The sequence below is a fragment of the Paralichthys olivaceus genome, chromosome 7, assembly GCF_024713975.1.
Source record: "Paralichthys olivaceus isolate ysfri-2021 chromosome 7, ASM2471397v2, whole genome shotgun sequence".
Taxonomy (NCBI): domain Eukaryota; kingdom Metazoa; phylum Chordata; class Actinopteri; order Pleuronectiformes; family Paralichthyidae; genus Paralichthys; species Paralichthys olivaceus.
In genome coordinates this window covers 2,444,654-2,457,981 of record NC_091099.1, presented here as the reverse complement: position 1 = coordinate 2,457,981, position 13,328 = coordinate 2,444,654, and the positions used below count along the sequence as shown (strand labels likewise).

The following is a 13,328-nucleotide window of genomic DNA, read 5'->3' as shown; positions in this document are numbered from 1 at the left end:
AGGAGGAGAGAGGAGGAGAGAGGAGAGAGGCTGCAGGTGGAGTTAGATCTTGTCTGTGTGCAGCCTGGAAACCAGGAGCTGACTGAGCGATCCACACTGGGAAAATGACTTCATACCATAGTCTACTTTAAGTTGTTGAATTGGACACGGACCAAATCAATAAATACATTTTAGGTCATTCTTAAAACACTGATGATTGTTCAAGTGTTCATGTGTCTGATCAGTTCGGCTTTGATTAGTTATGTTGATTGACAGCTGAAACTGATTGACAGCTGAAACTGACTCGTGATCGGTCGAGTGCACCTCGATACCCCCGACTCCACACCGCGATCGTTACTGCACTGACTCCAGATGACGTCAAACGTAAGTCGACGGCACCGGAATCTGGAATGTTTTAGTCTTCGACCCTAAAAATCCAAACATTTACTGACACAGGATCCATTTGAACTTCTCTGCAGCTCAGCTAGCTGGATTGTTCTTCTGTTGTCTTCCTGGATCAAAGTTTAACTTTATACAGTTTTGTTTCTGGGTGTGTGGTTGTGGGTCTGTGTGTGTATGTGTGTGTGTGTGTGTGTGTATAGGGCTTCACAACTGCCATAGACTTTATTGGCAACACCCAAACAATTAGCCCACCTTTGTCTTGGTCTGAGATGTTGGTGCTAGTGAGACATCTGGTGGCAGTAAATACCAAACACGTCACCTTTAAATGAAAAACGGTGCATGAGTGGCACAGAATGAAGAATCGTGTGTTGTGTAAATCTCTCGGGACGGTGAAGTTCAAACTTCAAGCTCTCCTGCAGCTGAGGTTGTGTTTTGCTGAGACAGTCATTCATTTACATACATATGAGGGACGTCGTCTCTCCAGAGAATTTAGAAGATTTGAGTTTTAAACACTGTAAGCCTTTCACGGGTTTGCGCGTGTGTGTAGTTGTGTATGAGCACGTGTGTGTCTGTTTTTTAAGGCCACACTGAGATATAAAGAAATTAGTCGAGGGGGTCCCCGTTTGTCCTTGATGCTTCATTTCCACAGAAAGTGGTCAATTAATTCCAAAAGTGTATCAGGTGGATTTAGAAATATGATAATAGATGCAGCAAAATGGATGAGTTTGCTTTGGGACGACACCAGGCAATTTATGGCTGAACAGCTATTGCAACCGCTGTAAGCCTGAAAGGCCGGAGGCCTTTTACAGAGATAATAAAGGACAGCCAATGTGTGTGCTCCAGGAAAGGCTGCAGGCTGCTTCCCTGCACATTTGTTTACAACCGACTGAGAACTCGCAACAAATCGTTTAAGAAATGATTCAGTTCTGTTCGCTCATCCAAAAGATTTGAATCGTTCGCAGACGACACCACACGGTTGCTGGCAGTGAATGAAAAGTGAGGAGTGGTGCTGCAGCATCAAGTCTCATCTCCCCGGGGAATGAAAAGAAAAAGATGAGGTGGGGGAAAGAAAGGGTGAAGGTTTGTAACCTTTCACAAAGAAAGGTGTTGGATATTAACCTGTCGGCTCCGTCTGGAGACAACGAGTGAACTGTAGCTTCATATCATCACAGAGTGTTTTCATTTCTCTCCTCTTTTAGTTTGACATTTAATCAATGCAGACAAACTTTTTCCAAGCTGCTCGTGCTAAATAAGTCAGCTCCCTGCCTCTGCCTGGTGCCGGTGCCGGTGCCAGGCCCAACAGATGCAGCTTCGGGCTCCGCGGCCCTGTCTCCACATCCCTGCGCCCCACCGATGAACCGCAGCTCCTCCCCCGCTGATGAAGGAGGTGAGCAGCATTGTGCTGAATGACACGCCAGTTGCCATAATTGCAGTCTGCACAGTGTCATATTCGCAGGGTTGGCACGGCCTTTGGTTGTGTTGTGTTGGGCCCCAGTGTGATAACTTTCGCAGGGGGGCCCAACATCCCTGGTGGCTCCCCTGACGGTAGAGCGCGCGTTTGGTTTATGATTACAATAAACCCGCCCGCCCACTTCATTAGCCAAGAAAACAGCAGGAGCAAAGCCAACACATGCAACCATCTGCTGCAACCACAAGCACATCACCTGTAGGCAATGCTGGGCTGTCAATGGGAAACAGTTGTCCTTTAATCAAGGTGAAGGACTGCCAATTACCAGCCGTGTGAGACCATAATGGCCAACAGCAAGAGAGGCAACAGCTGGTGCAACAGTGAGACAAAGCTAAACGCCTGCTAGCTTCTGCTACCAGCCCTGTTCATCACAGACAACAATAAGAAAGTGAACAAACAACTCACTGATGATTTTTTAAATTGTTATTTATGACGAGGCCACAGGATTATTAAAAAACCACAAGAGTTTACGCGCTCAGCCAATCTGGTTATTGAGTGGATTTGATTATTAACGATCCAGTGCGATGATGGTGTCAAACAAGGTTTATACTTTGCGGAGTATTTCTAAAAGCCTGACTATTACTCTGTAAGCATTTAAAAAAAAATCCTGTGAATCCCAGATACTGTTCCTTTAAGGTTAAATAAGATAAGATTAACTTTATTTATCTTTTTACTGCAACATATAGTTAGAATGAGGTAGACAGGAGAAATGTGAAGGTATGAAACAGAAATAAATAGGTGATAAAATAAGAAATAGAAAATTAAATTGAATAAAAATACAGAGAATATTTAGAATACTTTCACTACAGACAGAAACATTATTTGTAGAGATACGTAAAAAACATAGTTACCAACATAGTTTGGCCTCTTGATGTTTTCTAGATCTTGAAGGGAAAGTTTGTCAGATCTTAAACTTTAGACTGTGAGTCTGTCACACAAATATCCTCATCAGTCGTCATTTAATTAGTAAAACAAAACACGTAGATGATATTTAATGTGCTGTGTTTAAAGTAATACTACTAACACACCACCAACTTAGTGTTCAGGCCGCTCTGCAGTGTATAACCTAAAGGTCATTTGTACGCGGATGTATTTAAAGTGAAATCGAAGATGTTTACTGACCCATCGACCCAAAGCAGTTGCCAGATTCTCTTCCAGTTTTTATTTTAACAAAAGTTCAGGGAGAAAAAAAAAAAAGGAGGAATGTTTCTCCTTCTTCTTACAGTTTGCTGATCTGGTCCTTTTTTTTATTTTCAAGCTTTGCTCTTCAGATTCTGTTTCCCCCGGGACGATGCTGCTGCAACGTTGGTCGGAGAGAGAGAGAGGCTCCGTCAGGCAAGTTGTTGATATTGCACAATAATCCACGGTGTTTCTCTCGTGGACCCCGGACAACATCACGTTTTAATTTCTTGCACGTGACTTCCGCGGTTCCACGACAAAATACAACAGCAGCAAGAAAGTCTACAAACACCCTCCATGATGTTTTCTTTTAAAGTTTCTGTTTCTCACTTTTTTTTTTTGCAACGGGTTGATTTTTCTCCCAGCACTCGTCGTGTAATGATTCCGGGCAGGTTGAGGAAATTTCCTGCGTTTGCTGCAACAATGGATTGTGACAACGTTAACGGAACTGTGGCAAACGTGACCTTGGGTCCCGTAAACCAACTGTGTGCTGTCGGAAGCAAAATCCTTACATGCATTCTTGCAAGAAATGTAGATTATAAACTCATGAGTGAGCAGAAAGAAACTCAACCTGGCATTCGATTTTCAAGTGAGACGTGGAGCAGGGATTGTAAATCGAAATGTGAGCGTGACTCAGAGGAAATGTGTGTGTCCAGGTGTGTAGGTGTGTGTGTGTGTGTGTTAACGTGCTGATGAAGCCAATCGCTCTGGACTTAAAATGGTGTCATGAACTTTTCCATTTTTAATATTCATCTGAGTTCCCCCTGGATGAACTCAGCAGCACTTTACTGCCCATAGAAACCCACAGTGAGGCGAAGTGCTCACACACACTGACCCTCCTGGTCAATGGCCTCATTTTGCGCACGACTGTTTTCATACGATCATAAGAGGAAGATCAGAAGTCCATCCAACGTCCTGGAGCAAAACTCTCTGTCGGTCATGAGCCGCAGCTCATTTGCGTTAATGGACTTTTTGTGATTGTTTTGGGGTCAGTGAAGAGACGGAAACTCGGTGGAGAATACCGACAAGACGCCACAGACGACTGGGGTGGAGACGAGTTGTTTTTGGAATTTTAATATTTAAAGTCACTGCACCACAGTCGAGACTCTGTGACTGTGCATAGCAAAATATAAACACTGAATTAACTCAGGCGGAGAAGCGAGGCTGCACTTGCACTGGTTCTTTGTCATTTCACGGGTGGCACGGCTGTGCAGTGTTTAGCTCTCGGTTTGAATCCTGCTGCAGAGGTTTCCTCATATGAATGTTTTCTACTTGGAATTGTCCATGAGTGTGAACGGCTGCGTGTCTCTGCATGAACCTGTGATACGCTGGTGACGTATGCATGTGCCACCAGTAAATAGGCCTCACCAAACGGCCTCTGTATATTTCAAACCACGGATAGATGGATGTTTATGTTTCACAATAACGGACTCATTCGTCCTGCTGATTGCCAACGTGTCGTCCTCCTGAGCCAGTTGAACGATGTCGGGCGCAGGTAGATGCAGTGAGAACTTTATCAGAGGGGAAACCAGGTTTACTGACAGACGAGTGGGAGAATGCAAGCAAGTTATTCCTGCAACTCCAAGGGGGAAAAAAACAACAGGAAGACAAACAGGATACGAGATGCAGGTAGCTGGTTCACGAGGAATCACCAGGAACTTAAGCTGTAACAGATGCTGCGGAAAACATGCAGGAACAAACGCAGACAATGTGATGGAGGATGCATACTTCCATGATCACACTTGTAACATGCGGTGCACTACAGGTGTCAGGGTGGTGCAGTGATGTTTAATGAGGATCCTTCAGATCCTGATGATTCAGGATCTGAAGTGTATGTAGAACACCACAGTGTGTCTTGTTGTCCGACTGCTCCCGTGCACAGATCTTTTCATCTGTCCTTGAATCTCCGTGTGTAGCTCTCCTGTCCGTCTGTGCGGCTCTAGTTTTACTGTGGATTTTCTGACTGACAGAGCATCTGTAAGGTTATTAACTTCTATCAAATATTCCTCAGTTCACCTTCCTTCCTCGGAACAGAGTCTGCATTTTGGATCCTGAAAAACCATTTTTACCAATGCAGCTGGAATATAAGGTCTTGAATTGCAGATCAGTTGTAGATAGAGACTCCTCTGTCTCCAAATGTCAACTCATTTATTCCTTCCTGTGTCGGAAACACTGGCCTGATACTGTGTCACGATTTAAAAATGGCTTTTTCTTTACAACTATAATCTTCTGTGATACATGTGGGGCATTTAAAAGAGCATATAACATCATCCCGTGATCTCATAGCTTGTGGTCTACCTTGTTACAGTATTATGTCTAAAAGGAAAATGTCTATTCAGAAAATTAAGGATTTTTACTTTTGGAAAAATGCGGTTGATCTCTAAAGATTATAAGTTTTAAAGTTTCTCAGATCAGAGCTCTGGAACAACGCTGCCAAAAATCATTTGATCTCTGAACAGTGGCTGTTTTCAACTCAACTCAAAACTCAGGGTCGATGTTTCAGAACTTTTTTTTACCAACACGACAAGTTTAAAACCCACACACACACACACACACACACACACACACACACACACACACACAAACAGCTGCAGTTTAGAAGGAAAACAATTCTTCAAAACCGTGTTTCAATGACGCAAAACCTTTTTTATTATATTCAAACCTTTCAAACTCCGAGTTTTAACCTTTCAAAGTCTTTTTTCTGTTCTGTCTTTTATCCCATATAAGCTTGTGTTGTTTATTTCTTCACCCTTTCTTATATTTATTCTAATTCTCTAAAGTGACTCAGTTGTGTTGTTCTCAACTCAGCCGTAAATTGGTGGTCGATACTACGACCTGAAGTGAAATCTTTGGCTCTGTAAGCACACAACGACCACCCTGTCACACACACACACACACACGCACACACACCCTCGTCCAAAGCTTGTTAAATTTGATTGACAGAAGCAGATATCAGTGGTGAGTGTCAGGGCGGTGGAACAGAGATGTCCATGCGTGGCGACTGCATGAAAGCAATATCCACACACACCGTTATATCTTCACCAATTTGGTGTGAGTGATTTTATTCAGCTGCAGGAGGCGTGAGTTCATGAAATTATGGCTCGTACTTGGAAATAATTGTGGGCAAGTGTGGCAGACGGACATTTTCTAATAGGTGTTCAGTCCCTGTAATTTGTTGGCAGACGAGGCGGGGATGGGTCTCGTCTTTTTGACGGAACAGACAGTCATTAACATGTCGTTATCGTTCATCATCTGTTTCAATGTGATTTTCTCTCAGTCTAATTAATGAAACATGTCAATCAGAACAGTAGCCGCAGGAGATGTGACGGACATTCAAGTTCTGACCCATGGTGACGCCACCCACTGGTTTGTGACTGATTTAAAGCCTTGAGGTCGGCAGTTCGTCCGGTGCCATCTTTGCCAACCAGAAGTAACCATGTTGAGAGCAGCAGGGGGTGGAGCCTGACTGACGGACACTGCACGCCCACCTACACCTGACACCTGCACCCATTGGACGGTTGCTAGCTGTCAATCGCAAGGTATCCACGCCTAATTTACAGAATGACCGTCAGCTCTTTTGAAAAAGAGTTGAAACCAGGAAAATGTTTACTGACGTTATAAATCAACTTCATTTTCTAAAGACGTCTGTAGAAACAACCGGAGGAGTCAGCTGTGAAAATGAAGGTTTCAGGCATATTAGCGTCGGCTTCTCTCTCCAGACCCGGAGCCTTCGCCCATTTGTACAGACAGTGAATGTTACGCTCGCTTATCGATACAGAGCAGTGGAATAATCAGTCATTTTTAAGTTAAGTTCTTCTTGTTTTGTCTCTCCTGCTCATACAGTCACAGCTGGTGTTGTCGGAAAAACCGTGAGTTGACAAACACATTTCCAATGACGCAATTAACACTAATTACAGCAAAGCTTCAGGGTGCATGTGCAGATAGACACACACACAATCACACTGACAACTAAACACACACACAGATGTTACACACATAATCAAGCATTCAGATTGACAGACACGGTGCACGGTGAACTTGTGTGTGTCTGTGTGTGTGTGTGTGTGTGTGTGTGTGTATTGCATGTCCTGCCTTCCTCAGTGTTTCACCACAATATGATGACACGTGTGATGGATGTGTCCTTGACAGCAGAGATAACAGAGTTCGCTGCTCGGCCTTGAGGCCAAAAGGTTACAAATGACATTTAATAACCTCGTGGAGCAGAGAGCCAATAGAAAGCCTTCCTCTGCTTTCTGCTTTGTAAACTAGTTTATGTTCAGTATTAGATACAGAGGACGAAATCAAATGCTTTCATTTCACATAGAGATCATATTGTCTCTGAGCTCTCCGCTGTTAAACGGACATGTAGAAAATCTCCATCCCATTTAACAGTGGATAAAAACATTGAAATGACTCAAGTTCAAACAGCACGATACATGTAAGCATCTTTTAAAAATCAACCAATCAATTATGAGTGACTCACATTATCTAGAGAAAAGAGAAAAGTGTGTCTCTGGAAACTTTCTTCACTTCCTGTGAAAACCTTTTTCGACCTTTTCCCACAGAAACATTTGGCCTGACTGTGGCGGGACCAGCACAGGTGCACTCCGTTGTATTAATAATGGTTGTGTTACATTGAGATGTGCCAGTAAACCCTGTCAGGGAGCCAGTGTTCAAAACAGCACAGCTACTGGCACGTCTAAGTGGAACGCATCCATTATTCAATCAGTCACACCTGTGTTTGACTCACAGAATATCTGCAGAGAGAATGTTCTGAAGCTTATTCTGTTTCCTGTCGGATTTAGACGTTTGTAATTCAATTTAAAGCGGCTTTAAATCCACCTCACGTTTGGCTCCTCACTGTGGACAGTAGTGCACGGTGAGGCTTAGTTGGCACGTTTGTTGGTGGACAAGATATTTGTGCTGAGTGCTCACTACTGCGCTGAAAGATGGACGACACGTCTCCACTTCCTCCCTCCGTACAAAGACGAAGCCGCGCTCTATTTGCAATAAGTAATCAAGGGACGGAGTCGCAGTATCGAAGTCCAGCTGATGCACAAAGCACAGTTTGAATTGGGGCGTGGTAACCATCTGACTGACAGCTAGAACTCACCAATGGGTGCAGGTGTAGGCGGGCGGGCAGTGGCCTCGAGCTCTCAGTCAGGCTCCACCCCCTGCTCCTCCAAATACGGTCACCTCTGGTTTTTAAAAAAAACAACAAGATGCAGAAGGTTTTAAAACGGCTGCTCACAAACTAATGGTTGATTTACTGAAGTGACCGATTGGCCTTAAAGCGCTTCACAGTAAAGTCATGTTTATCTTACAAACAGGGACATTGACTCGAGTAAAACTGTGAAAACTCACTTCTACTCCAGTGAAATACAAGACGACACGAGGATATGTTCCCTCAACGAGGAGCACTTAACCTATACAATGCAGCGCATTCAGTCCATCTTAACGACCCGAGTCAGAGGAGAAAAGGGCTGAATTGAAGCAAACTCCTCTTATGAGCAGAAAAGAAAAAAAGTGTGTAAAATGATTAGAGATTCTATTACACACTTGAGCACCATATCAAGAGGCTTTTCAGAACCCTCATAGTTCACTGGGGGAAATGACGTCCACACCGAGATCAGTGCAGTTTTCATATTTAAAACACCCTTTTGGCCGATGCCTCCTGCGTTAGAAACTTATCACCCTCATGAAAGTCTTGCTTAAGCGAGCGAGTTGACGCGTACTGATGATGTGAATGCGTGTACTGTGAGAGTGGCTGGTTGGAGACGAGGAAACACATTTGTTCAGTCTTTAATTTCACAACGCTGCACAAACGTGCAGGAGCTGAGGTGAAGTACAAGTTAGTCTTTTTCAAAATAACAATTTGAGCCTTTAACTGGTGAAAAAGAACGAATCAGGTCGATATCTCATGGACTGTCGCCGTTTAACTTTACCCTTCTTCTTTGCCACGGCTGCCGGAGGAGGTCATCTACTGGACCAATTTCCAAAACCCACATCCTTCATTCCCTCTTCCCTCATTGCATATCCATATCCCTTCATCCCCTCTTTCCTCATCTCTTACATCCCTTCATCCCCTCTTTCCTCATTGCATATCCATATCCCTTCATCCCCTCTTTCCTCATCTCTTACATCCCTTCATCCCCTCTTTCCTCATTGCATACCCATATCCCTTCATCCCCTCTTTCCTCATCTCTTACATCCCTTCATCCCCTCTTCCCTCATTGCATACCCATATCCCTTCATCCTCTCTTTCCTCATCTCTTACATCCCTTCATCCCCTCTTCCCTCATTGCATATCCATATCCCTTCATCCTCTTTCCTCATCTCTTGCATCCCTTCATCCTCTTTCCTCATCTCTTGCATCCCTTCGTCCTCTTTTCCGTCCTTCCCATACCCACATTCCTCTATCCTCTCTTCCCTCCCTCCCTCATCCCTTCTTATTCCGTCCGGAGCCCACCTCTCGATGTCTCCATGGCTCATAATTAGTTCGGGTGGAATGATGCTTGAGACAGAACCCCCTCCCCCCTTGCTTTAACTCTCACTTGCTTGGTCTCCAGTGCGTCCTTCCAGTCCTCCATCCATTCATCTTTCCTCAACCATTAAACCCTCTGAAGCACATGTCATCATGGCTTGGTTCTAGACTAAATATTCTACAAGAGAAATCTACCCTGAGCCTGTAAGCTGGATGCATATATATAAAAGAAAAATAAAGTCATCATCACCAACTCACATGAAGTTCAAGAGGACAGACTGTTAGATCTTACCCCGATATTGATTTCCTCAAGCTGTGAGGAAAAAGAGTTGGGTGTTTGAGTGCAGGAATGTTTCTGGCTCGTGTGCAAGCAGGTTGTTTTCATTCGGAAAGGTCAGCGGGTTGTTTCTGACTTCACGTCTCGGTCAAGACGCTCCAGACGTCAGCCATCCGTCAAACAGTTTATAGTGCAGAGTCGATCCAGATGGGATCCGTCACAGCGAGACGTCCAGGGCGATGCTGTTTAGTTTCACCACCTTCAGCTCCCCTGGTTAGACGTGCACATGTTCAGCATGAGGACGTGAGGCAATGAAAAGTCACTGAAGCTCATTTCAGTGAGGTTTTGTTACTTAAGCAGTTAAAAGCAGACGTCCATCATAATTACCGTGTTTCAAATAAACAAGGAAAGTCACAGTTAATCCGACCTGTGCGTGAGTCTTTGCTACTCAGCCAGAACGAAAGACGTCAGGATTACAAAATGTTGCGAAGGAAACAAGATAAATGTAATAATCCAAAAGGAAATGGATCAAAAATATCATCAAACTTCAACTTTTTTTTGCTTCAGCTGAGTCCAAACTGCACATTTAATTTGAGACCTTTAAAAGCTCCGCATTTCCATAATCCCTCGCACTTTTCTCTCCACGATAATAAAACTTGAGGAGATGGAGGAGTAAAGGGGCACGGTGATGAGGTGAGTGACAAATTTACTAAGTAGCTGAAGGGGAGCTGGAGGTGCACAGACACTCTGGCGACACCCTCTGGTCAAGAAGTCTCCTGGTGTGAGTGCATGTAGTCTGTAAAAATGTTTATAAGGGATCAGAGTCTGTGATGAGGGAGGATGAGGGTCTTACATGTATCGTCCTCATCAGAGTTCCAGGCTGTAGACTCCGCCTCTGCTCAGGTGTCCTTGAGTGTGTTGTTTTTACAAAATGCACAAGTTGACTTTATATTTGTAACATCAACCTATCGTTTAGTGATATTTAGAGATGGTCGTTGCTATTTTTTATTATGAAACAATCACCCGGCCCGAGAAAAAGCTTGATTACGCACAGCAAAGGATCAATAAATTGCATTTTATGGAAACTGTTTGTGACGCTGTTGAGTTTAAAATCACGTTACTGGAGGTGGTGATCTCCTCCAACTCCAAAGTTCATCATGAAATGTATTGAGAAGATGTTTAAATGAAGATCTGTGGTTATTTTTCACAAAATTGTGACGCAATCTTGGAGCCAATAGACGCGTAAATGCGCACAGATTTTACCTTCCTCGTTTACTTTTAATGGAACTCTGCGTCTCACTCTTTATTCAGCGTTGACCAGATGTAATCATTATATCTTCCAGCTCACATGCAGCCGTGGAGAGAACTTCAAATGTGTTAATGTGCGAATCTGAACAGCAGGAGGAACATTTCTATTTTTCCCCAAGAGGCAGCTCCATGTGTGAGATCCACACACACACACACAGACACACACAGACACTGTGTGGGTGTGTGTGTGTGTCAGTGGAGGGCTGGCTCTAAGCTTTTAAAGTGCGGAGCTCCAGTCTGGACCTTCCCTCGCCGCGTCCCCAGCGCCCCCAGTAGTTCGGCGGCTCACCGCTGCTTCCAGACCCTGTCACCTCCACCCACTGGTCCGGACACATCGGCAGCGGCTCCCCCTCTCCTCTCCGCCGCGGTGCGCCTCGGACGCGCTCTTCTCTCTTCAGGATGGACTCGTCTCCTTGTCTTCACCTCTCGCTCCGACTGTGACGCTGCTGTAGTTTGGTTGGAGTTCGTGTGGAAGCAGCGGATCCACTGGTTTCTTCTTCTTTGTTACCGGACTGCCGCTGCACTCTCACCCCCGGGCTGCAGCTCCGAGATGGGAATGTATTTGCATCTGCTGCTTTTGCAGTATTATCTCCTGACGAGTTTTGTGTGCAACGCCGTCGCCTTCGTGGAGGAGCCCTCCGGAGGCAGGTCGGACGGGTACTGCGGGCGGATCCTCCGGGCTCAGACCCAGGGGACCCGGAGGGATGGATACAACGAGTTCAGGCTCAGAGTGGAGGGGGACCCGGAGACCTACAGGCCTGGCAGCACCTACAGAGGTAGAGTTTATTCACAGAGTCCATTTGCGCAATCCGTGCGTAAACCTGCGCCAGATTTCACCAGTGGACTCTTTGTTTTAGTTGGAGAAAAGAAAAGTGTTTATATATTTTTTTTTTTCTGTGTTTATTTTTGCTTTCAGGAAGCTTGACTATATCCAGCCACCATGTACTCACTAACAAAACAAGGAATAGCCATAGACACCCATTGTTTTGGACATTGCAGGACGCACATTCCCAAACTACCCAGTCTCTGCAGCCGGGATTTGATAAGGCTACTTAGTGTTATAATGTGTGACCTATATTCACTTCCTCTCCTCTTCCTGCAAACACACACACACACATACACACACATAGAGAGAGAGATCTGGCTCCAATTAAGCTGAGTCCAACAAATATAAAGTCTCTATCCAGCCTGGTGGATTTGGCAAAATAGAAAAAAAAAAAAAAAACTTTCCTCTATTCACTGAGATCCCTGTAAGTTCTAAAAGTAAGTTTTCAACTCAAAATACAAAACTTTAGTGTCTTGTTTTGTTTAAAATCGTTGTGTTTAACTGAAAGATTCAATGGGATGCTGTGATTCTAACACTAAACCTTGGCGTGCTGCAGTTCTGATACAGGTTTCACACACAAGGTTTGTAAATGAACGGTCACCTTGTCTTTAAGTCTCCAAACTGCGATCACACCAGATAGTGCACTGTTTTTTTTTTCTCTGTGACGCCCAGGACTAAACTCTCATCAGCCATCAGGGACCTGTAAAGACACCACTTCACTAAAAAAGAAATTATTCCCCAAACCTCAGCTGCCTTTAAGTTAACTTTTTTTTTTTTTTTAATGGTTGAGATTTGTAAAATATTGACATCTTCCTTCTCAGCACTGGGGGGGAGGGGGGTCAAGTTTGAAGATAAATGGGCCGGTGTGAAAATGCAAGGTTAGGGGGCGCGAGGGTGAGACGACTACAATTCTGCTCACATCTCATTATATGGCTCCTGTTCCCAGCGCCGAGCTCCCTGCCTGAGATTTATAGCCTCTTTTTAATTCTAGTGTCAGATGATAAAGTCTTACAGCCCTCACTCTCACATCACACCGAAGCCAAACGGCTGGCAGCCCTCACATGTGTCTCTGTAACGTCTTGTGGAGGGGGGGCGACCCACGCCGAGTGCCCCCCCGATGTGTCAGTTTCAAGCCTCTTTGCTGCTCGGTGTCCCTGTGGAGTAAAACACGCTCTCTCCTCCTTTACAGTCGTCCTCCTGACAGCCAGCCCTGCTTTTTTCAGAGGTTTCACCCTCATCGCCCTGAGGGAGGGCCGAGAGGGCACCACGGCCGACGACTACACCGGACAGTTCCAGGTAAGAGGGAGCAGGTGTCGAGGGGGGAAATCATGATTGAGTTTTCTGGGAAACTTCATAAAAACATGAAATCATTTGCATGCTTCAATGTCGACTTAGCTGCTCCCCG

General features: G+C 44.7%; 1 protein-coding gene across 1 annotated transcript in view; it reads left to right on the top strand.

Moving 5' to 3' along the window:
- The first annotated feature begins 11,257 nt into the window (after nucleotides 1–11,257).
- The window catches only part of spon1b (spondin 1b), a 59,540-nt gene continuing 57,469 nt past the window's right edge, over nucleotides 11,258–13,328 (top strand). The window contains 2 exon segments of the mRNA XM_069528550.1: nucleotides 11,258–11,873; nucleotides 13,113–13,219. Of these exon segments, the coding sequence (XP_069384651.1) occupies nucleotides 11,648–11,873; nucleotides 13,113–13,219 (333 nt within the window). The 5' untranslated portion in view covers nucleotides 11,258–11,647.